Source organism: Phalacrocorax aristotelis, chromosome 13 (genome assembly GCF_949628215.1).
Source record: "Phalacrocorax aristotelis chromosome 13, bGulAri2.1, whole genome shotgun sequence".
Lineage (NCBI taxonomy): Eukaryota > Metazoa > Chordata > Aves > Suliformes > Phalacrocoracidae > Phalacrocorax > Phalacrocorax aristotelis.
The window spans coordinates 10,602,031-10,626,942 of NC_134288.1; the positions used below are offsets into that span (position 1 = coordinate 10,602,031).

At 54.4% G+C, this 24,912-nt stretch overlaps 1 protein-coding gene across 1 annotated transcript in view; it reads right to left on the minus strand.

Annotated features, from left to right (window-relative positions):
• Positions 1–22,151, minus strand: part of ZNF512B (zinc finger protein 512B) — a 31,605-nt gene extending 9,454 nt beyond the window's left edge. The window contains exons 1-13 of the mRNA XM_075109171.1: positions 22,022–22,151; positions 17,493–17,615; positions 13,577–13,656; positions 12,649–12,777; positions 12,134–12,306; positions 11,731–11,984; positions 10,884–10,955; positions 8,490–8,624; positions 6,995–7,119; positions 4,510–4,602; positions 3,540–3,638; positions 2,546–2,833; positions 1,727–1,918 (exon numbers count right to left, since the gene is read on the minus strand). Of these exons, the coding sequence (XP_074965272.1) occupies positions 1,727–1,918; positions 2,546–2,833; positions 3,540–3,638; positions 4,510–4,602; positions 6,995–7,119; positions 8,490–8,624; positions 10,884–10,955; positions 11,731–11,984; positions 12,134–12,306; positions 12,649–12,777; positions 13,577–13,656; positions 17,493–17,613 (1,761 nt within the window). The 5' untranslated portion in view covers positions 17,614–17,615; positions 22,022–22,151. The remainder of the gene's footprint in view (positions 1–1,726; positions 1,919–2,545; positions 2,834–3,539; positions 3,639–4,509; positions 4,603–6,994; positions 7,120–8,489; positions 8,625–10,883; positions 10,956–11,730; positions 11,985–12,133; positions 12,307–12,648; positions 12,778–13,576; positions 13,657–17,492; positions 17,616–22,021) is intronic.
• Between the last annotated feature and the right edge of the window lie 2,761 nt (positions 22,152–24,912).

Consider the following 24,912-nt stretch of genomic DNA (forward strand, 5'->3'; position numbering starts at 1 on the left):
GAGGAATGCAAGTGCTGAGGCTGGAGCGGGGAGAAGACAGCACCACACCTCTCCTCCCACAACATTTGAAATGAAACAGCTACTTTGGGCTTGATTTTTTTATGTTATAAATGCATTGCAGCTGGAGTCATCTGGAAACGAATAATGACAACACCAAGCATTGGGGAAATAAAAGGTTTGCAACCAGTTCTGGCCCTAAACCCTCCAGCTCTGCTCCAAGGCGGATGGCAGCACCATGGCTGGATCTCCTCCTGCGCTAGCTGCCTCACCAGATGCCAAGGTGGGTAAAGAAGACATTGGTTTGTTTGTATGCTAGTTTTTCACCTCTCCACTGTGTGCAGACTGTGAGCGGAGTCAGGCTCAGCTCCTCCAGGTCTCTGCAGGATGACGGTGGCTCTTCTGAGAACACACATGTGCCAGGACAGCGTGGGACAGGCTGCAGCAGCTGGAAGACGTTTTGGCTGAAGCTCTGCTGTTGTGCCACCTATTTTCCTTGGGTGAGCCGCATCACTTCTGCAGGCTGGCTCTCGGACTTGGGCTGTTTTCCTGGCTTGAGACAGGTCCTTTGGGCTGGGGCTGTCCTACACTGCATGCTCGTGGCAGAGGTGCCGCCACACTCTCCTGCTGTGGCAAAGCTTTAACCTGTTTCCCTGTCCCTCACTCTCCTCTTTGCAACGTGCCCAGTATCCTGCCCAGGGTGAATTTCAGAGCACTGGACAAGAGACATTCAACTGTTCAGAGCAAGGAAAAGACCTGGCATCTAGCTGGAGAGTTACTTGCTCAGGAAACAGGCTGCAGCTTGTGCAGAGACTTGCAGATTGATTCTGCTTTGAGTCCCAGTGCTGGCCAGAAAGTATTGACTACAGGATTAAAAAACTCTTGACTCCCTCTCTTTTTTTCCTTTTACACTGAAAAGGTTTATGATCCGTTGCTGCTTATTCCTTTTACAGTCCAGAAGGAGGGTTCCTGGAGGGAACTTCCAACTTTGGGACACTCCCAGGAATCACCTCCTCCCACAGCCAGGAGGGATGTTTAACATGTTACTTCAATGCCTCCAGGAAGCTCAAGACTGCCAAGGCACCAACTTTCACCATACCGATCCTGCAGCACCAGGCCACAAACATCACTGCTGGGGACTGCAGGGCTGAGCCCTTCCCCCACGCCCCAGCCTCCTCCACTCGCAGGAGCACTGCTCTGGCAATACTGCTGGCCCTTTACCTCCAGGGAAACATCTCCCAGAAATTAAGGAAAAGACATGGAAGAGAGGAAATTCTGCCTGGGGCATCTTTGCTCTCTGACAATGCAAAGGAGATCTTTTCAGATCTGACCTCCGCTCTCTCCTTATGCTCCTCTTGGCTGGCAGCCCTACTTCGCTGCTGAGCATGGACCAGAACTGACCCCCCTCCACAACAACCTCTGGGCTGGACTCTGATCTCTCCACTGCCCACAAAGCACCACCTTTTGTTCCATTTAGATCTGGGCCCTTGCAGTGGCAAGGGCAAAGCTGCCTGCTGCCAGACTTGTATGGAGCCTCCAGACCACTGGGGCTCAACCTGTTCTGGGTGGGCTTTTCAGGAATAAATTTACTACCTCAGCTAATTGATTTAACGCACAGAAAATGAGCCACATGAGCCCTCAGCCAGCTGGGGCCGCAATGGTGTCCCAGGATCTCTGTGCCTGGCTAGCACACACACATAAAAAAAAAGTAGAAATAGAAGGTTCTCACCCGCTTTGTTTCAGGCACCAGGTCATCCTTCATCCTCCGCTTGGTCCAATCCCTGGCAAGCTCGTCCTCCGCAATCTCCTGAAGGTGGAAGACGGCTACTTGGGCTGATGTCCGACGGATGCGGCCACTCGGGGTCCTTTCAAAATCTTCTATGGGGGTGGGCTCTGGCTTCACCTCTGGCTCCTCCGGAGGCTGTAACAGAGATAGAGTTAGGAAGGGCACAAGAAGAAGAGAAGCAGCAAGCTCTCCAGCCCCAGGACAGGGATGCTGGTGTTTGGGCTGTGCATCTGTATACCTGCTTTGTGCAAGCAAGGGCTGCAGACACCCCAGTGTGCCTCTGCACCCAAGCATGGGAACAAGTGGAGCACCCCGCCTCCTGCAGCCCAGCAGATAGACACGTGCTGGACTGATTGCATCCTTTCACACTCCCATGTGTATAAGCGTCTCCATTTATTAGTCAGGGAGCTATTAGCATTGGATGCACTGTCAGTAGGGATCAAGAGAACAGAAAAGGATGCTCCCCAGGGAGAGATCCTGCCACCCCACCACTGGCGAGCAGTTGGTGCTTGCTTGCTGCCCAGGGAGGGGCCTGAGATGTTTCTCCCTGCAGAGCACGAATGCAGGGTGGGCTGGAGCACAGCCCTATGGGCACCAGGGAGGGGGAATGTTGCCAACTGCTCTGCTCCCATAAACACAGCTCCCCGCTTTCTCAGAGGGGCAGATGGGGCTGCAGCCTGTTCCCCCCGCAACACCACATCGTACAACACGTGCACAGTGATGTGAGGGAGAAAACAACATCGGTCTGATGTCTGCACCTGCCTTGCCCGGCCTGGCCCTGCCCGGCTCTGTCCTGCCCACAGGCTCTGCAGCTCTGCAGTCGCCCCCCAGGGTGGATGGCCCCGCTCCTCGGGCTGTGGAGGCGTCCGGGGGGCTCACTGAGGCCGTGTGTTCTGACCGCACATGGTAGTCATGGCCAGCCTTGGATTTGTACTTCTTGCCACAGTGTGGACAGCTGAAGACAGGCTTGTCGGCCTCGGTGAGCTGCTTCCCACACCGCTTCTGGTGGTACTGGTAGCCCATCAGGCTGGAGAAGTTGGCCATGCAGCCCTATGGAGATGGGAAGAAGCACAGGGTTAAGGAGGGCTGGGGCTTCACACGCCCATGTCAAAACCATCGAGTGCCATTGCTCCAGGGAGGAACATGACCCGAGGAGCCCCCTTCGCAGATCAGCTCCACCAACCCATCCCCTCCAATCAATAGGGGACTGCTGGCCAGCCCCTCTACCCCAAAGAGCCACACACAGGCATGACAGTGCCATGGAGGGATGGGGGAGCGGCCCCTGTCCCCGGCGCTACCTGCCCAGCACACCGACAGGGCTCTCTGGACAGATGCACAGTGGGAAGTGGGAAGGCATTGGGGAAGGCCTGTGCGGAGAGAAAGCATCTGTGGGGACAAACCTTTGCCACATGCCCCCATTACCTGTTAGTGACTTGTCTGCAACCAGCTCGTGACTGGTTTTGGTGTGGTTTGGTTTAGTTTTGCGCTGTACCCAGGACAGTGCCGGCTGTGCCCCTTCCTGAGTTCAGGAGGCAGGACCTGCCCTTCAGCACTCCTCAACCTGCCCTATGCCCACCCTCCTGCCGCAATGGCCTGTTGCCGGAGTGCACGGAGTCAGCAGGACAAGGGCTAGGACGGCTGAGCTAAGGCGGAAAGGTCGAGTGCATGCCAAGGGATGCCAGGAGAATGCACATCCCCCTCTGGACTCACTCCTTCCACCTTTTCACAGAACGAGAAACAAGAATTATTCTCGCACCTCATTGGGGCATTTCAGTTTTCCCATCTGCTTTAGCACTTTCCTCAGCCTTTCCCGCTCTTCCTGTTCACCAAGTCCAGTGGTTTCCACAGGAACAGGCTGGAAACAAGGAAGTAACAGAAGTGACAGAGTCAACCATTTGCTCATCTCCTCTGTGCCAGGACTGGGTGGTAAACCTCTGCCATGCTGGAGCTGCCCTTGGCTGGGTGGAACCTCTCGTTAGAAGAGCTGGATCTCCCACTGCTTTACCACATGCCAACGCCTTTATCGTTAGGTACCAGATCTGCTCATGCCTTTCCTGTGTTTGCACCCAAAGGGCCAGCTGAGAAACCCAGGAGCAGTTCCTGCACTGAGGATTCACCAGCCAGACTGAAGAGCAGGAGATTAATGCACAGGTAAATGACAAGTCACAACTAGTAAGCATGGGACATGAAGAAATGTAGTTATGCCTTGCCCTGGTATCTTGGAGATGTACATGACCAGATTTTTAAGAACAGCATCTAAGTTGTTGCTTGCCAGGTTTTGTTCATGATAAATTCTGTGGCTACTTCTCACATGCATGGTGGAGAGATAAAGACTGGATTTTGAGAATCGTGCAAGGCAGAACCCATCAGTCCCAGATCTGCGGGCACAGTTCTGGAGACAGAGCTTTGCCACTCAAAATTTGCCTCATCGTATTCACTGAATCTTTCCCTGTTCTGGGATTTGAAATCTTGTTTTATTTTCCAGTCCTCTGCTCTGCTCCCTGGGACCAACGTGAGCCTAACTAGCTGCTTGGAAAAGAACGGCTTTGCTTGGCAGGGAGGAGGAAAGGCCACTGTTCGGTCTGAGCACTATGTGAAATGCTGCAAAGATGGTGTTGTGAATTCCTCCTTTACAAAGACAAAGGAAAGCAGGCTGCTGATAGCTTCATCTTCTGCATCTACATCAAGAAACAAGGCATGAGACAAGAACAGCCCAGCTCTCTTACCTTGCTGACGTGTTCAGCCATGGTGTGGTAATTCAGCCCAGCTTTGGACTTGAATTGCTTTTTGCAGTGCTGACACTTCAAGGCATCCTGCAGCTGAAGAAATTAAAGGCAAGTCACTGTGGAGGCCGCAATCCACTACTGATTCTTCCAAGGGCTGCTGCTGCTCATCATCAAGCCCCAGGGGTAGCTGTTGCTGCAGCAGTACCCAGCAGTGGGACCCAGCAGGCAACACAGCATCCCCGTCCCCCATCCCAATCCCAGCCTGCAGCTCAGAGTTTTCTCTCTGTTGTCCTGCATACTGTTATCAAACCCACATGCCCCAATTTTTGGAAAACATTCCATTTTGGATGTAGATTTAAAGCCCCACTGGCTGGAAACATCTGGACCTGGCATCTTAGTCTTCCTGTTAAAGGGTTAGGAAAGAAAAGATGCTTTGATCTACCAACATGTTAGCGGACTGTGTTCTGCAGCCCTATTAACTACAACAGATGCTGGTGTACGATACGCTTTATGGGTGCCTGGGCTGTTTGAAATTAAGACAGTGCTGGACACGATCACAGCAAAATACTTCCCCTCATATTGCTCTGCTGTTTGACCCAACTTGGCCCCCTGAGTGACTAGGAAGATGCACTGAATGCACACACATTAAACGTACAGAGGAAACTTGCACAGCGAGTATGCAGATCATAACTTTTGCTGGGGCAGGTACCAGAATTTATTGACTCAGGAGGTGAACACTCTGGGCACCAAGAGACAGAAGGACTCGATAGGGAGCCAGTTCCTGGACAGCCATGGCCATTCCTGCTCCTTCTGCCTGGCTGATGCTCCGCCTTCACCAGTTCCCCTCCAATCAAGCCTGGACTAGAAGTTGGAGAGGGGACGAAGATGGAGCTGCAAATCCCTCCTCATCCTGAAGCTCTGAGGAAATGAAGAATAAGCCCACTGCAGCCAGTTGGGAATGACTCGCTTATAGTTGTGCTCCCATCAGTTAATCTTGTTCCAGATGTCAAGTGTTGATCCTAACAAGGTAGATGCTAAAAGCTCCTTGACTCATCAGATGCCAACACCAGCCAATTTGGGGTTTACTCCTCCAGTCAACACTGAAGAACATGCCACATCCATATTCTAACAAGCCCTCCCACCTGGTACGCCAGGAGAATACACCTGCCCTCATCTGCTTTGAGCCCAAGCATGTTGCAACCATCCCATACCTTATTTCCTTCACAAAAAAACCAAAGAAAACAGGGCAGACTGCTTAGTGACAATGAAGCAATGGAGGAATCAATTTCTGTTGTTTTTTTACAAGAGTTTTTAGAGGCCTCACTAAGGACGTGCCATAGGTTCATCTCAGAGGTGAAATGCTGAGAGCTGGACCTGTGGTCGCACACACAGAGCTTGGCGACTGTCCTCCCTGGGCCACAGGCTGCTCTGGCAGGTACACTGCAAAGCACCCCAGCTCCCAGAGCGGCACAGCCAGCCCCAGCAAGGACCATGCCTCCTGGGGAAGGGTGAGAAAACATCCACTCCTTGGGCTGGAGCCCTGATTCCTCGGCTGAACACCCACTGGCCTATTTATAGCGAGGAAAACAGGCCTGAGTGCTCTGGCAGCATCACGCTCAGCAGGCTGGCTGGCCGTGCAGCCCGCGCAGAGCCTGCCTGGCTTGGGAGATGCTCCAAAGTGCAGGAGATGTGAGCAGTGGTGGCCAAGATCCCCACTCCACTGAAGCCAGGAGAACATCAGAGGAGGCAGGATTCTGCCACCATCAATGTAGCATGGGGTTTGAAAGGGAGAGTAGCCTCCCACTGCTGTATAAATAGCAAGGCAAAGGCTGAGGAGGCATTTACAGAAAATGAATGTGGAAGCAAAACCAAGCCACATATTTTCAAAGCAGGAGGCATCGATCCCACGTTGGCTTTCGGCGGCAATGGCTCTGCACCACACCAGGTGACGGATGAAGACGTAATCCTGTGCTCTGATGGATGGCAGTGCAACAGAGAGACAATTTTTCACTGTGCCATTACTGAACTCCTGTGTCTTAACAGCCTGCCTGAGCACATCCAAGCTCGGTGTCTCCCCAAGACGTGCTCTCATTCAACCACAATTTATCTGGCCTGATGCAAGGCATGGCACACAGTGAAATCCCTCAGCCAGGGCTCCAGATGAGACCAGATTAGAGACAACCCCAAAAAACTCTCCAGCCTTAAAACTATTCGTTTAGCTACTAGAAACACCAGACTCTGCTGGAGACACTGGGGCAAGGGGCCCAGACCACAAAATGATTCAGAATCACTGAGAATTAGGTGTCCAAATCCCTCTGAATTGATGCAAGGCAGCCAGCTCTCTGAAGATGACTAGCAAGTGCTCTATAAAACACAGCCCAGAACTGGTTTTAGGGGCACCAATATGCATTTAGGAGTGGCACATGTACATGTCCATTCCCCTCCAAAATCTGTATGTGCGTGATTTAATAAAGCAAGTCCTTACTTTCTGGCAGACATCCATGTGCTTTTTGAGCCCCACAATAGTTTTCCTGGTTATAACACTGCAGGTTGGACAGGCAACTTCTCCCTTCTCGCTGATCTCCCGCTGCCACTGGTCCTCGGGGTTTGCTGGTGAGGGAGAGGAGAGGAGAGAGGTGTTACACCCAGCCGCAGAGACCACAACCTGCCTGGGCTGCTCGGCAGAGAGCGCTATCGTAAACCTTGGTTTGCTACATTGAAAAGCACTGAATTGGAAAAAGTTCCTGATGTTAAAAAAAGAATACTCTCCCAACCGTGGTCCAAGCCAGGCACAAACAATGCAGGCACTTGCAGCTCTGCTTGCCCCGCACCTCCTGCAGCTGCCTGAGCAAACTGGATCTACTGGGCCAATTTACGTGGAGTTACGTGGCCTGCCAGCATTTCATGGGGAAAAGGAGGTTCACCTTCCCAACCCTGCTGGTATCCTGCATGCTGGGAGTCAAAATGTAACGATACCCCTGGCCACCTCATCTTGTCCTGCCTGTAGTAACTCCCCCTGGCCAAACGAAACAATTAGCGGGAGTGAAACAAAGGTGGGTGAGCATCTTGGCTCCAAACGGATGTGTGCCTGGAAAGCTTCCCTGGCACTCCTCTTCCTGGCAGACACACAGGCAGCTAGGGGAGTGCTAGCTTCCATGCATGTGTTTATTTGAATGGCTGTGACCAGCTTAAAAAACACCTGAAGTAAGAGATACATGGGGCTAAAACCTGCTCCCAGGTCCAGAGTTCACACTGCGTTCTCAGCAAAACAGCACTGGGCTTCCAGCAAGGGAAGCCCAGTCTGAATAAAATCCACCAAGTCTGTTTATTTGGCTGCTTTTGCATGGCTGTGAGATCAGAGAGTCATTTATTTGACTTTGAAAGCAGTGTAAGGCATTGCAGCTGTGTTTATCTTGCACATCCTGCATTTCTCCTGCTGTCAGAGCTCCCAGGGAAAATCAGCAACCTGTGCTAGGGTGTAGGCTGCACCTCGGAGAAGACATAATTATGCCAGAATTGCGCACTGGCATCATTCACAGAGATGATGTTAGAAAAATGCCATCACCCCAGACACTGACCCAAATTGTGGTCAAAGTGAAGCCAGGTGAAACCAGGATTCAGTTATCTCCCAACACTTGCAGCAGTCTGTCCTGGCAGTGAAGCAAAGGTCAAGTAACCCTTTTGGGATGTTAATTGTGGCTGCACAAATATTTTAGGAGCAGCAGCTGCCCCCACATCTGTGCTACACCTCAAAAGGGCAGGAGCTGTGTGCCCTGCTGTGTACTTCTGATTTTGTGCTGCTTCTGCTCACAAACCTGCTAGAAAACTGGCCCGGCAAAGAGCCTGCTGGACTGGGAGGGGTGCAGGCACCACTAGTTGCAGGTGAAGAGAGAGACCACGCGGCCTTGGAGCAGAGCACAGGATAAGCAGCTAAGCTGCACACAGAGCTGCTGCCAGTGCTTTGCCTCCACCAGCCTTACCTGCTGGTAGATGCACAGCTGTTTCCTTCTTCACACCAGCTCCTGGAGGTTTCTTTTTCAGCTCCTCCATGTTGGTGTTTGCCTCCAACTTCTTGGCTCGATGTGCTTTTGCCTTGTCCTCTGCTTTGACAAGACCTGTTAGACAGAGAGAGGATTTTTATTCAGTACTTGCTGAAGTACTCAGACCAACTTGCATTTAGCAGGTAAAAAAACCAGGGACACTGAACTGGCTGTAGGCCTGCCAAGGCTGTATGGGTAGGATCAGGTCTATAATTATGACAAGCAATATCATAACAGCTTATGGTGTTTTATAAACAGAACCATTTCCCCAACCCGGACAGTTTATGAACTATGGAAACACCACAGCAAAGCAGGGTATGATGCTTCTAGCAAGGCAGACTGTGGGGAAGACAGGCTGGGTAGGAGGCAAAGGGCATTTTGCAAGAAACTGAAAGGGGGAACTGAAACAACAAATTCAGGATGTAAGTGATGCTCCTTCTGATGCTCCTGTACTGGAAATGCTGTCTAACTGCTTATGCCAAGGAACTGCGGTCCCTCTTAGAAAACTGGGCAAACTTTGGGATCCCAGACACCAGCTCCCACAGGACCTTTCATCCCTGGATCTGTACGCAATTGTCACGATGAACACAGGTCTCTCCTGGTCCCACTGGGTGCTGGGAAGGAACAGGAAAGAACAGAAAGACAAAAGGGGTGACTGGGTGACAGGCGCACGGGGAACAGGAAACCTGGTGCAGCTACCCTGGGTTGCTGGCGACTGTCACTAACCCTGCCTGCAAAGTGGAGAGGAACTTGAAGGCAGGGCTTTCAATGCAGGGCAGAGCGCCAGGCTCTCAGCCAGCCTCTCCCAAATGCACCCACCCTCGCACCTTGCCTGTGCCTCATCCGCACAGGACTGCATAGACAAAATGTGTGCTGCTAAAGGCACCGCTGCCAACCACTGATGCATCCTCCCTGCACCGAGCAAGGCCAAGTGAGCAGGAGGAGGGTCAGCACATGCTAAGAGCACCCCAGCAACGGCAGTGCTGCACGATCCCCTTCTGTTGTGCAGAATCCCTCAGCAGTTCCTGGCTGACATAAGAAACGGAAAAATGTGACTTGTAAATGATGCTTTGGAAAGGCTGGTAAAGAGAGGAGGGGGGCTCTCCCATAGGTCCACCGACCCCAAAATCCATGTGCAGTTCAGCCCTGCGCCTGTGCTTCCACAGAAGGTGCTGCAGGCAACACGGTGAGTGCCTGGGTCAGATCCACACCTGCCCCATGAGGGTCCATGTCCTCCTGAACTTGTGGGTTGTGACTTGTAAAGCCAGGGTCTGAACGGAGACAGCACCCCACGACAGGCTGCTGGCACCCTAGTCTTTGGGAAACGAACTGCCACGTTGAACCCGGGGGATGTTGGCAAACACCTGCCTGATCTTCATTCTCCATTTGAGGCAGCGGGTCACTGTGGGCACCAGCTTATTCTCAAGGAACCCACAGCAGTCATTTCAGTCAATGGCAGTGCCTCTGTGGGGAAGTTAAGGGAAACAACCCCAGACTTCCCAGGAGCCAGGGGAAAGGAAATTGCAGAGACCACATCCAGCCTGCTCTTTGGTAAGTGTTTAATCCCTTCAAAGCCATTAGTGCCTCTCCCCCAAGTGCCTCTCGTACTGGAAGTACTGCCTCCTGCAGTGCCTGGAAATCTGCTTTTTATTTCCCTGATTGAACATATTTCACAGACAGTCCCAATCCAGTTGCTCTTGTGCCAGCGATGCTCCAGGTTTCCTCCCTCCTTTCCAAACCAGTTGGGTGTATTTATGGAGCATGACCACAGTCCCACTCACTCTTGCTTTGTCAGGACGAAGCAGCCAACTCCCAAGCCTCCTCTCGGAAAACATCCCGGTAACACATCTCTTCCCCCTTGAATTCATTTTCTTGAATGTGGGCGACCAGCATTGCAGACAATGTCTGAGGGACGGATGCGTCACCCAGCCTTTCTACGCAGCAGAAATCCTTTCAACACATTTTGATACTGTGACACCCCAGGACGGTGGGATGACGATATGATGTTTCTCGTGACTTGCTTGTGTCAGCAGCTTGTTACTTTTGTGTTACAGCTGGACATACCCAGGTCCTTTCTCCTCTTCCCTCATTTCCCAGGGACAGGCTCCTGAGCAGAGCAGGCAGGGTTGTTACAAGTGCCAGCTCTGCTGCTGCCTTTCATTCCCTTTCCCTCTTACGGTCAAAGGCACCAGCTCCTCCAGCATGATATCCTCAGGCTCCAGGTGGCTCCCACGTATCTCCATCACAGGGAGGGCTCTTGGGGAAGGGGCTTCCCTGAAATGCCCCAGAGAGAAGCTACAACCCTGCAGCTGACCAGAGTCGTCCCCGTATTACCTTTCAGTCCAAATGTCCCCGAGATGGACGGCTGCTCCCCCGTAAATTTCTTAGGAGTTTTCTGTTTCCTTCCTGACTCAAAAGAGAGAAACAGAGAGATTTGGTCAAATAACTGTACTGCCAGGGGAGCTTCAGCAGTCCCAGGGCGTGGGGTGGGCACACACTCCATGTCAGGAGTGGATCACCTAGAGAAGGCCTTTAGCACTGTGAAATACAGGGGCTGTTGAATGAAACACCCGCTCACCAAACAGTAACAGGATACCCCCACAAAATCAGAAGAAATAATGGTATCCAGGGCTAATTCAATGAGTGGAAGTGGTGGCCCTGTCTATTGCCAAAAGCCAAGTGGTTTCCAGTCTCAGCAGCTAAGGTGGCTGGTGGTGGTTCACTTTGGTGCTGCAAGCAGTGTAAACTCATGCAATGATGCGGACAAACATGGCCCTGCCTGCCAGCCCCACAGTGGTAATGGACAGAGTGAGCTTCCTCACCCTGCCCCAATACTTCAGGAAAATGCATTTGCCAGAACCACCCTGGTTGAAACTGCCACACTCAGTGAGGACAGACGGGCTGACGTGGCAGCTTGCTATGCTGCAGGGAATTCAACACGTTTCCAATCCTGTAGGTCCTATAGGAATACCTCTACCACAGCCTGCAACCATTTGTAACTCCCAGTGTAACTCACTGCTACAAGAAACTGGGGAGGGGCGCAAATTATCAGGATGTCGAAACAAGGCTTGGATACATTCAGGGAGACACTCGCAGCAGCACTGGCTGGAGCAGAGCCCCTTCCCGCAGGACACCCATCTTTGGGATCCTGAACCAGCATAGCCCCAGGCTCTAATCTTACTGTGCTTCATCCTCTCGGGGTCTTCCTCCTGCAGCGAGGCCTGGCTGCCCCCCTGCTGCACGGCATCCTTGCCGCTCGAGGACTTCGCCGTGGGGGTGGCGGCTGCCATTGCCTCAGCTGCTGCGATCTGAAACTCCTTGCTCTCCCGGCTCTCCACCAGGCACTCGCCATTCTCAGCGTGGTCCTGGGCCACAGCTTTTTCCGTCTTTGCCTGTTTGGGATGGATGGTGGGGCAAGCTGAACTCTCAGCAGCTCTAGGGCAAAGCACAGAGGGCTTGTTTAAAGAGGGGTTGTTAGGCAAACGTCCTGACACCTCTCCTCCCTCACCAGCCCAGATCATGGGAATGGAGGCGGGCAGGTTCCCCTCTCCCAACCCTCCCACAGCCCAGCCACAGCCTGGTACCTTTTTTTGCCACTGCTCTTCCCAATGGCCTTCGGCACTTTGTTTTCTGCTTTGCTGGTTGGCACTGGCCGGTCTAAGTGATTCCAGAGCCGATGCTTTTCTAGCTGGGTTTTGGAGGTGAAGGCAGCTTCGCAGTACAAGCATGAATAGGTCAGCTTCTCTGAAATCGCACCCTGTGCGGAACAGGGAGAGACAGGTGGGTATGGACATTAGACCACAAAGGGGACAGGATTTTTCTGACACAGGGACAAACACAAATCATGTGTAACACCCTTCTGCCCCTCCAAACTGTTACCAATGGTCCATGACCCCCCAGGCCAGACACCTCACACTGAGCCAGAGGGACTGCAGCCCCTCTCGTACACACCTCACAATGGTCCCTGGCCCCTCTGTACCCTCCCCATTTTAATCTCATATTTCTCCTGGGGTTTAAGACCTCAGAGGCACTTTACCCTGTAGATGGCAGTGTGAGAGCTGGCCACTGGAAAGGACACACAGCTCTCCAGTCTCCTTACCCCTTGGCAGCGCTGATAGTGGTACTTCAAGCCATATATGCTGGGGAACTCCAGCCAGCAGCCTGAATTGGGACATTTCACCCTGGAGTGGGCTTTGAATTCGTCTTTCCACTGGTTCATCAGGGGGAGCTGGGAACAAGAGACACAAGAGACATAGCTGAGCGAAGATCACTGTGTGCTTGGCGGTATGCTGGTGCAACCCAACGGGACCAGTGGCAGCACATGGGACCTGCGATTCTTCCTGTCCACCCCTTCCCACTGCGCAGCTGCAAAGTGGACCCCAGGGCTCTATTTCAGCATAGCCATGCTGCCTCCTGTGAGTGGTGCCAGGATGGAGCTGCATGCTGCAGGCTCTACAGGCTAATGGTTCCTCCAGAGAATTTACCTTGCCGTGCCTCCCAGAACGCATACATGCTCCCAGCCAGGCTGGGGAATAAATCAGGCCAGAAGTCGCCTGGGTGATTTAACTACCCCACATTTCATCTAGTCAGTAAATCACCCCATGCCCATGCTCTCATGACAAACTGCTCTATGTGTTGTCCTCGCTACCGTGCTGGAATTAAACTGCACAACTCTCTGGGGAATAAATCATCCCTTTGCTGGTGCTGCCGGATCATTAGCCAAACCTGATGTGGCTGCGAGAGGATCCAGCTCATCTGGGAATGGTCGTGGGAAGGGGAGGCTGGAGGGGGGGGTACTGCTCCCCAGCAGAGTTTTGGAGGATGCTGGGTGCTGGCATGGAGGGTGTTCAGGGGCCAGGATCTTGCTGAGTCCAAGACAAGGCTGCTCTGAAGATTAAACTGCCGGGAAGGCAGGTTTAACCCTGGAATGGGGCTGGCTGGAGCACGCAGTGCAGCAAGATGGGGAGGGCAAGTCAGAGGGAGCAAAGCAGGGAGGGCACTGGGGACCAGAGCGCGCTGGGTCTTACGGGGATGTCTTTCAGTGCCTGGTTCTCGGCCTTGGGTCGTCCTTTCTTCCTGCCTTCGGTTTTGTCACTGGTTGCATTTCCTGCAAACAGATGCAGTGCACATCACCCCCTGTCTGGCCAGCGAAGTTGGAGAAGCTGCTGTCCCAGCAATCCTGCTACCCAGTCCCAGCCTCCCGCTGCCCAGCCAGCTCCCTTGCTCTGCACTGGGTCTGCCTTGCCTCTCCGCTGCTGTGTCCCTGCTCTGGCAAGGATGGAAATTCCCCTCGAAGGCAATGTCAGCTCCTCTGCAATTCAGTGCACAGCCCCTACACCTGCAGATACCTGCGTGGGAGACAGCTGCTTCTCCTGGTGTTTGCTGACCTCTCTCCTTTCATTTACACAGTGCAGGTTCAGCATGGCTGGGGCTTGCTTTGGAAAACTATCCTTCCACTTGGGTTGGAGGAAATCCTTCAGCAACTACGCTTTTTAACAAAAGAAATCTGCATCTAGGTCAGCACGCTGGGCCCTGGGCAGGCCATCAAGCACAGAAATCCCCCATCCCCTTTGCAGGGCCAGCATGGCTGGGCAGCCCCAGTGCTGCAGGAGATGTGACGAGAACATGGGGAGCAGCAGGGATGGAGATGGCTGGGGTGGGAGGGAAAGACACAGGGCAAGGCAGTGCTTGGAGATCTTGGGTGGGGAGCAGAAGCCACAGGGACACCTTCATGAGGGGTCATGGCTCTTCTGGCATCCTGAGCATGAGCTGAATGCCAGTGGGGCAGAATCATGCCCAGTTCAACCAGACCCTGCAACCAGGGGAGACTACAAAGCATGATGGGGCACACCACATACAATCACGTTAAACTGCCAAGCCCCAGACCAGACATTTTGGCTCACAACGGCACCAAACTTCCCGATTTCACCGACTTCACACCCAAAACGGATAGAGCAAAGTGGTACAAACACCACGACAACCTTCACCGGGGTTTGTATGTAGGGCCTGAGGGCAGTTCACCAAATCAACCCACTTTCACGTCCAACCTCCCATCACTCCAAGCAGAAACAGAGCACCCTGGTCACCCCGTGGGTCTGGAGAGCAAGACCCTGCTCCCTCTGCCCAGCATTGTCCCCCCACAGCCCTGTGCTCCCGGCAGGCCTTAAGCTGCATTTTGAGGGCTAACCTGTAACTTTAAGCGATGCCAGGAGTCAGTGTAACTCAAAGATGAACTGGACAGACGTGAGCGGCCAATGGGAAATGCCATGTACAGAAAACAGACTGAGATGTGGGAGGGCTTAATGAATGGGACTGGGAGTAAAAGCCATTTGCTATGAGAATAGGAACAAGCCAAAAAGCATCCCTGAGAAGGAAACCCCAGAACAGCTAGCAGAGAATAATTGAGATTAAAAAAAATTAACTCAACCTGTAAAACACCCTTCTCTGGTGAAAATCAGGTAAGAAGAAGAGGCTGGAAGCCGAGCCGGGAATCCCTCTAGCTCCTGAGAAACTGAAGCTCAGCTCCAAGCCTGGTGCTGGCTGTACTCAGAAAACAATCCAGGATTTTTTTTTAACAATGGAGAGAGATCAGACAGAAAGCCAACCAGTTACCTACAAAGGCATTGCCAAAACCACACACTCTCTCCATTTTCATGCCTTCTGCCCCAGCAGCCAGAGGTAAAATAGCAAACAAGACAGTTGGCTCATTTATTTCCAGTCCCCTGAAGTCATGCCAGCTGGTTTGCTCCACTTTGACACCTGTAAAAGCATCCCTTCGTGATGTAGCATCCTTTGGGAATCCCTCTAGCCCAGAAGGCCTCACCTGCAGGAGGTGGTGACCTTTATGGACTATAAGAAAAAGTCCCTAAAAAGTCATCTACCTGCCCCCCCTGCAAGGTAGCCTCTAAGCTGTCCCAAAAACCCCTGTTCAGTTTAGACTCCTACCTGCCAGGCTCCTGCCCTGAAATGACTCATGGTCCTAAGGACAGGGGACGATTTTGCAAGCTTGACCCCAAACCGTGCTAGTTCTGGAGCAACTGTAAAGGGTTCATTCAAAACTCCTGTAGTACCCGTGAAGGACATCTGTGATCGCAGCTGCCCTCTGCATTTTGTATTTTCTCCACTGCTCTTAGACCACGCGCTCAGGTTTCTCCTCCATGCTCATGTAAGTGAAGGCCTCACCGGTGTGTGAAACAGGGCTATGTTTCTTGCACATCATGGGACTCCATGAGCTGGGAGCTTATGAAAAACCGCCAAATTATAAATGATTTGCAGCAAAAGCTCACAACACTGCTGTTACCTGCTTATTGCTCTCCCCATTTTCTGTTTTCTCACATAAACTCTTCAAAATATTCCAAATTCAAAATATCCCACAGCAGCATATCCCTGTCCCTCCAGGCAGCTCTCCCCAGGAGCCCAGCACATCCAGTGCTGCAGCTCACACAGATTTTCAGTGACAGTTTTCCTCTCCTTTTCACAACTTGCACAAGTTTCAAAAGTTTTGGGGATGTTTCATGACAAACAAGTGCAAAAGAGCGCCCGGTCCAGTCACCTCTCAGTGCCCTCGTTGACTGGGCACAGCAACGTTGGCTGGGGACAGCAAAGACAGGGACAGGAGGAGCAGAAAACATGTCTGCTCTTCCAAAATCCCACTCCTGGCTACCACCCACCAGATCTAGTAAACCCTGGACTTTACAGGCACTCACAGGAGATATGAACGCAACGGCACTCAGTGTTATGGCTGATACCATGGCTGTGTGCCCCTGCAGCAGGTTACTGCAGCCATGTGCCGAGTCAGCTGGCTGGAAACAGCATGCTCTTTAGAAATAGGGATGGCTTGCCGATGGACTTAAGGCTTCTCTGAACCAAGACCTGGCTTGGCACCTGCACCAACCAGGCTGCTGCAACTGCAGGAGAAGCCCCTCTCTCCCCAGTCCGCACCAAGCCTAATTCACCCCAACAAAGCAAACCCTGGCAGACTTTTCCACCTTCAGCACTTTCCCAAAGAGAGCAACATGATACCTTTCTTCATCATGGAGTGTCCTTCACTCCCTCATTGCTTTCAGTCCACCTAAACCAGAAGAAAGGGCTGAAAAAAGGGATTTTCTATTTTTAAAGGTGCTGATAAGATGTGGCACAGGGAAAAACGCTTTCCCGTACGCAGGTATGTTCATACTGCAGACAGCTGGAGTTCCTTCCCCTTAGCAATAACTTACACCCCTCTGTTAGCAATTACAGCTTCAACTGCCTCAAGGGAAGAGCAGCATTTGGGAAACATTTCGGGCACACGCGTTTCTCTGCAAGGCTGCTGATTTTGGGTGTCTGGTCTGAAGTACATCTCTGCGGTCTGACCCTCACCCTGGGTACAGGCACCCCACAGCATTCATGGCTCCTGTTAGCGAGGTAAAGGCAGCGAGAAGCTCTCTGTACCCGTAGAAGGGATCTGCCCAGCATAAGCAGACAGGAGAAAGATTTCCTCAGGCCTGGAGATTCCTGGATAGAGAAATCAGCTATCCATCAGAGTGACAGCCCTTAGCAAGCGGGTCCCCCAGGGCTTGTACACTCTCAAGCCTCCATCCCAGGGGCAGCGACACGGGAGACAGCAGATGGTCTGAACTCATTTAAGCCTTTCCATCCTTTGATGTAACACTTAGCTACCAACACGATAAACATGCAGCAAGACACCCATCTCGTTAAGCCAGACGCACGCTCCTCAAAAGGGAGAGGCCATCTCCGTCCCTCCCCTGCTGTTCCCAGGGATCGGCTCTCTGCAGCTCCGAGGGTCCTTAGGCTTTTTTGGCCCAGCACAGCCCTTGCTGGTGGCTCAAAGCAAGGAGCCAAGGTGCGCTTGCAACCCCTCATTTTGGCAGCCACCCCCACAAGCCCTGAGCTCGTCCCCTCTGCCCCATTCACCTCCACAGAAAGAAAAACTGAGTTCCTTACCGAGCTTGGGCAGCTCTGCCGGCGGGTTTATCCTTGTCTCCGTCCTGCTTTCTTTGCTGGCAGCGGGTTTGTTAGAGCCTGCAGTTTTCCTTCCACCTTTACAGGCATAGGAATCCGCCATCTCTGAAAGAAGCAGGGTAGGCGCTAAAATTCACTCCTCGGAGCCAGGAGCAACACATGCTGAAAGCAAGGAGAGCTGCTGGGGAGGGAGGGAAATTAGAAAACTATCATGCAGCTTAAACGTTCCCACAAAGAGAAGAAATGGGATGTATTTCTGAGTATTTGTTCTACAGTCGAGCAGCGCCATAGACATGGCTGAAAAGCTGCTTTCATTATAGGCCGATTTCCCCTCCACATATAACAGCAAAGACTTTATTAAAAATTATGGGCTGACTTTGCCCAGAGAAGTAGTGAATAAATGGCTTTTCCTCTTCGGTTATTTCTCTGCTTTCATTTAATACACCAAAAGAAAAAAAAAAAACAGTGAGTTTTAACGAACAGATGTAGTGATAAATTTCCAATTTTCCTTATTAATGAGAAACTGTTATAAACTGAGAATTGTTAATGTTATCTGAATTTTCCGTATTAATAATTCAATTTGGCTTCTCTATAAATAATGAACACCAGGAGTTATCGCAGAAGGCACAGCAGGACACCCCTCCACCTTGGCAGTGCCAGGACGAAGCCCACGGCATGGCTGGCTCTCCTCCGGTTGGTTTCAAGTACCTTCCTCTCCTCCCGACAGCATAAGCAAAGACACGTCTGAGGATGGGGGCTGCATGGGGAGTTGCCGCTTATGGCCCAGGGGGAAAGGAATCCTCCAAGCCTCCAAACTGAGAGCATCAAGCCCTTGGAAGGCAATTCCCTGGACCACCATGGCCTTGAGACCTTGGGTCAGGACACGATGCTGCTCAGCCAGGCACCAGCACTGTGACTAAGGGAAATGCCAACTGGTGCCTTCTTCACCTTTGCTGAACACTTCGCTCCCACACAGATGGGTTTTTGAAAAACACAGATTTAACTCATCACCCCCAGTTCCTCCCACGAGATCACGTTTGCATCGTTTAACTCAACAGAGTTGATGCCTTGAGCATCCAGCCTCATCCTGCCTGTCCTCATGCCCAGAGGGATGGTCGAGGTTGGGGGAACACCTCCCATGGGCCCAGATCACCAGACATGCCATCAACATGTGGGACACAAGGGTCCAACAGTCCTTTCTGAGGTGCCCCCGGGGCCTTTCCACACGGGAATGGGCACTGTGCATAGTGTGCAGCCCAGATGCTCCAAGAAGACCTAGCAAAAGTTTCCTGCACGTGTTTGCTTGGTGACACATATGTGGATATTTGCAAGGCCACAAAGGTTAATCGGATCAAGTGAGAAATTCCAGCCTTGGCAACATGGTCTCTCGCATTTGGTGCTGAACACAGGGACCACTTATTCAGCTAATTTGGGCTCTTTTGGTGGGAGACCTGGGTAGGAGCTGCACCCAGTCTGCCAGTGGCTCCTTCCCAGGGATAGCTGGCCTCTGGAGCAGGCAGAGAGGGGTCCCTGCATCCCCTTCCCAAATCATGGCTCCACTTTCACCCACGGGAGCACTGCTACTGCCCCCAGTCCTCTGGGGAGGAACATGCCAGTGCCCTTCCTTTCTGTGCTACCTCCTGGCACCTCTGCTCTTCCAAGTGACCCTCAGTCAATTTGCTCAAAGGAAAAAAAAAAAAAAAAAAAAAGATTCACGAAAGACCAGTGAACTGAAAGCTGAAGACAAGATCCCTGTGCTCTACAACAGGGTGAAAACCAAGGGGAAACCCACACAGTGGACACTTCTATTCAACATGGCTTGTGCCGAAATGCAACTATGCTGTGGCTTTGCCCCTTGGGCCAGGTACACATCCCAGCAGGAGAGGGGAGGGAGGGCAAGCACCGGTGCAAAGGCTGAGCAGAACACCCCACGCCGAATGGCTGCCACCAGCATGCTCGCACCCCAGGTGGTGAGACACCCCAGCGCAGGCAGGCATGGCTGCCGTCAGATGAGCAACAGACCACAAAACTTCATGTTCAGCTTGCTGGGTGCCTCAAGGATGACTCGCAAAGGGTGCCACGCAGGGCAGACCCCATCGATGGCTGACGCACCCACCTCCTGTGCTCTGAACACCCCGTGGCAGCACACACCAAACCATGGGAGCTAGGGTGGTGCTGATCACCACCCTCCGACGCTCCCTTCCCAAAATCACCACCGCCTTCAAGGTGCCTGGCTCAGCCCCGCTCCCACAGCTGGATGCTTCTTGTTCCCCTTAACACATCTGTCCCCTCAAAGGGATCCCTTCTGGCCAGCTTAGGAGGTTTTAAATGCCTTTTGTTTTTTCCACACCAAATACTTCTTTGAATATTTTTCCCTTCTTATTTTTTGGTTAAATGAAAAATAAAAATCCCATAAACCATTTAGTGAGAGCCAAACTCTGCTCCCTGGCCACCGATAGAACCCCAGGGATCCCAGAGGAATTGCCCCGGAGCCAGAGAGCAGAAATCGGCCCATTGTATTTTTTTTCTAATGTCCAAACTTCTCACTCATTTTTGAGTAACACATGCTGAAAACAGGCAACAGCCCTTCCACGCTTTCATTACGTTTTTGGTGAAAATCCTTTTACAACTGGCAACAGGAAGAGAAGATATCAGCAGGTTCTGCCTGCAAGTGGGGCGAGGATGCGGCATGGGAAGGTCAGGGTTGGCAGCATCTTTGCCAATGAAGCCTCCAGCTTTTCTTAGGTAACTTTTTAGAAGTTTGTGGCAGCATTTTTGAAGCATCCCGCTCCAGTGCCGGAAAAAAAAACGTGTCAACAGAGGAGCCAGCATGAGATGAGCGGAGGCCAAGTTGGCAGTGCTGGGAGCGGGGGTGAGGAGCAAGCCCATGGCTGCGGGAAGGGGGGAAGCAAAGCCTGGGAACCTGCCACATGCTACCGAGACACCGGCAGACCTGCCCGGCCAGCATGACCACATGCTCCTCTGCTGGCTTTGACCAGGGACAGCAACATCCCAGCCACTCACCACCCCAACAGGCTCTTTCCCTTGGTGACAGACCCCTCCTGTGGAGCTGTCAGGCTCTGCAGGACAGGCACAGCCCTGAAATTGGGCATAAACTGGAAAAGGGGAAATAACTCCAAGTACTAATGCCCATTGGTGACCTTGGATCGGGTCCACAGGAGTGCACACACAGCCGAGGATGGCTGAGACCCTCTTAGTGCCCAGATATCCTTACGGCTCCGAGGGGGAAAGTCACCTGTGGATCCTGACCACAAATTCACCTGCCAGGACTCCTGCCCTGGTCCCATTCCTATGGATGCACCATGAGGCACGCAAACTGTCCTGGTCACTGGTCGATCTGCTCCACTTATCATTAATAATTTAACAACGTCTCCAGATGTAGGCAATGCCCAAAAGGCAATCAAGCTGCCCGCGGAGTGCCGGCACAAGCAGTATGCCAGGCAGGATGCAGGCAGAGGTGTGACAAGGCCAATGCGGATGACGGACGCCTAAGCGCACTGCCACCTCCGTCGCTGCCGGAGGAGCCGTGCTCCCTGCCATGAACTCGAGGCCGAACCGCAGCTGCGCCACGTGCTGGCAGAAACTTCCCCGGAATAAAGATGAGGAAGTGGTGGGAGAGGCCTCCTTGGGTGGGAGAGGAATTGTCCTTGCCGGAGGTTCCCCGAGAGGGAACCATGTGGCGGGTGAAGCCCTGCAAACCCCTGCCATCCGAGGCACGGCCGCAGCCGGGTGGCTCTGGACACGTGCGGTGCAGCCCCTTGCCATCGCCCATGCCAAGCAAAGCCCAGCAGCTGGCGGCTGCCCCCGGCGAGGCTCTCCTGGAGGGAACAAGTCAGCCGGCGGCATGAGGCCGCCCAGCAGCTCTCCCTGGGCACGGAGGAGGTTTTCCGATGGTGTAAAGTTTCTGTTTGAAGCACGTTAGCGAGTCCCTCCCTTCTCGCCCGTCCCCAGGCACAAAAGCAAAGGGGAAAAGCACATGGAAAACGAGACCTCGCCGTGCCGAGGTGGGGACCGGGGTGTCCCCCTGCCTTGGACATTGCCGGGGCCAGCGGAGGTGGGGACCTTCGCCCTGCCTGGTCCTGCTGTCACCTCTCCGGGCAGGGCTCTGTCCCCACCTCTCCTGTCCCCTCCCCTGCCCCACCTCGCTGTCAGCCCCGCTTCCCCCGTGCCCGTGCAGGCAGGGCCGCCCCGGGCCTGCACCTCCCCGGGCCCCAGCGGGGGCCGCCTCGCCGTCTGTCAGCCGGGCCGGGCCGCCCCGCGGCCTGCCGCCTCCCCGAGCCCGGCCGCCCCCTCCCCGGGCGAGGGCCGGGGCCCAGCGAGGGCCGGCGGCGGAGGGCCCGGCCCGGCCGCGCCGCCGGGAGGGGAAGAGCGAACGGCAAAATGGCGACGCGGCGGCGGGCGGAGCGGGGTGCGGGAGGGGGGGTCCCCGCCGCGGCGGCGGACCGGGGGGGTGCCGGCGGGGCCGGGCCGGGCCGCAGCTCGGTGCTTACCTCGGCGGCGGCGGGCCGCGGTGCGGGGCGCGCAGGGCCGGGCGCCCCCCCCGGCCGGCGAGGCGGTGCCGCCCGCCGCCCCCGGCTGCGGGCCGCCGTGCGGGGCTCCCCGGCGCGCCCACACCCGCGGCGGCGCCGCGCTCCGCTGCCGCGCTCCCGCCTGCCCGCCCGCCCGTCACCGCCGCCGCGGCTCATGCGCGCTCCCCGGCCCGCCCCGCGCGGCCCGGCCCGCCCCGCGCCCCGCCACCGCCGCCGGCCCCGCGCCGGCCCCGCGCCCCGCCGATCTCGCGTGGCTCCGCCGACGGGGCCGGGGCCGGGGCCAGGCGGGATGGCGGGCGGGGGCGCCGCCCCGGGAGGGCGGGACCGGGCAGCGCCCCCGGCCCGGCCCGGCTTGACCCGGCCCGGGCAGGTGCGGGCAGGTGCGGGCAGAGCGGCCCAGCCCTCCCGCCTGCTCCCCCCATCCCGCCAGCGGGCAGGCAGGGCAAGGTCTGCCTGTCCAGGGTGCGGGCAAGGGGTCCTGCCTGTCGTCCTCCCTTCCAGGGTGCAGGCAGGGTGCCCTGCCTGTCATCCTGCCCTCCAGGATGCCCTGCCTGTAGTCCTGCTCTACCAGGTGCAGGCAGGGTGCCCTGCCCATTATCCATCCCCTCTCTAGCCCCTGGGGTGCAGGCAGCTGGAAGGAAGCTATGGGTCCCCTTGTGAAGCTACTCCGGCCCCTGGGGATGAAGCTGCGTGTGAGGCCAGCACGGTGCCTGTGGGATGATCTGGTTTTCCCAGCTCCCAGGCTCAGGGTGTCCTCCCCACAGAGCTGGTGGCACCCGGGAAGGTGCAACAGGGCAGAGCCAGCATCAGTTACCAGGCTGGGAATGCACAGCTGCACTGAGATCCAGCACCGCTATCCAAGTGGCCGCAGCTGCCTAGAAATCAATGGAAAACCAAATTCTGCTACATGAGAGCAAAATCCAGAGTGACCATTGCTGTCAGGGCCGCCCTGCAGCACCATCGGCAGCGTGTGGCTCATGAGGTGCCACCAGGAATTGGGAGGCCCTGTGGTGCAGCCACACAAAATCAAAGCGGCAAAAAAATCCCAACCCAAGTTGGGAGTTTCCCCACGATTCCCTTCTTTGTCTCCATTGTGGGGAAAGAGCTTAATTAATGTCTGTGGAGAGCAGGGAAAGCTTTGTGTAATTGCTAGGTACTATTATCGGCAGAGCAGAGGGTGATCAGCAGGGTGGGAGGGACAGGCACAGCCCACCTTCTTTGTATAAAATGAGGCATATCCGAGGCAGCTTTGCTTCCCAGCCAACGAGCTGCCTACCAGGAGAGCTGTTAACCTGCAGCAAGCAGGAAAGCAGCTGCCTGTGAGGGCTGTCAGGCAGCTTCATGTGCCCGCTGGGAGCAGGCGGCATCTTCAGCACCTTCAAAGTCTCCTCCTCGCTGTAAGGCTGCGAACAGTGCCCAGCCACCTTTGCTTGTCCCACAGCATCCTGACAGCCACCCCAGGCACGTGTGCTGGTGGGGAACATGCACGGGTATGCACACGCATGTGTGCAGAAGTGCCACCGCATTTATCTTCTGCATCTGCAAAGTACAGTTTTGCATATTGAGGAGCAGGGTGAGGGTGAAAGGGAGATGCTGGAGAGCCTGGCCACCCGGGTGGTTATATGGAGGTTTGGAGAGCAGCCAGCTGCAGGCTGGTTGAGGTATAGAAGCTCTGAAATAATGCAATATAAAGGCAGCCACAGTTGCTATTTTCAGGCCCTTCTGAGCAGAGAGGAGGGGGCCAAGGAATGGACTTTAAAAGAACAACAAATGTAGAGCAGATGCTGAGGAGCGCTTTGTTTCTTGCACAGAGTTGTACCGGTGTGGAAAAGCCTTGCTGGGAAGGGCAGGAGGAGGAAGAAGAAGAGGAGGAGTAGTGGCAGGGGCAGTGGTGCTGCCTTTCTCCACATGCTTGCAGGAAACCATCGCACCTCCTCTTGCATTGTGGCTTTGTCACAGAGGTGTGTCGTGGACGAGAGCTCACCCTCACAGACTGGCACGGTGCTGTGGGGAAGATGGGGCTGTGTGTGCCAAGTATCAGTTCCTTGGTGCTCTGGCTCCTGGGTCAGCATTCCCACCATTCCCACCACACAAGGCAGGAGGAGGCAGAGGAGAGGCAGCCCGGCACATGCTGCGGCCATAAATGCCAGAGAAGGTGCTTGGCAGCAGGGGATGAAGCACTCCAAGCTGTTGAGCATGTAAATTAAATTGATATGGACCCCAGGAAGAAGAGAGGGGGCAAAAAGCAATTATATAGCCAGGATCAGAAAAATCTTGATATGGAGTCTGTCTTACTGGGCTTCCCACAGAGGACGTTCCATTTTGTGCGGCTGCTTCTCCGCATCGGCTCTGCCCTGTTGCCGCATCAGGCTAAGCGGAGGGCAGGGGCTGCAGGCAGCGGTGACGGCAGGGTGGGAGGCTCTGCTTTCTCGAGAGGGCAGGGAAAATCCAGGTGTATTTGAGGCAGCCTTTGCCAGGGTTGGCAACCCCAGCCTTGTCCCCTCATGATGGGCAGTGGTGAAACAGGGGAACCCACTGGGGTGTCACCTGGGACAAGCACATGTGTGCCTCCCCTCCCCTCACTCAGTGAGGGTGGCCGAGTGTCACCGAGGGGGCAGATCCCTGTGGCTCTGGTGCCCCCAGGGAGGCACAGACCGGGCTCCACACTCCCTCAGGGACCCTGGGCCTCTTGAAGCATCTGCCGCTGCCATCGGAGCATGTGCAGCGAGGTGCTGCCATCCTATGTGCGATCCTCACATCGCTTCTCTGGCCTCTCATGCTGGTGCCGAGCAGTTTTCTCTGGAGCTGCCTTGGGTCTCTCCAGAGATGCCCTGTTGCAGCCAGTGCGGTGA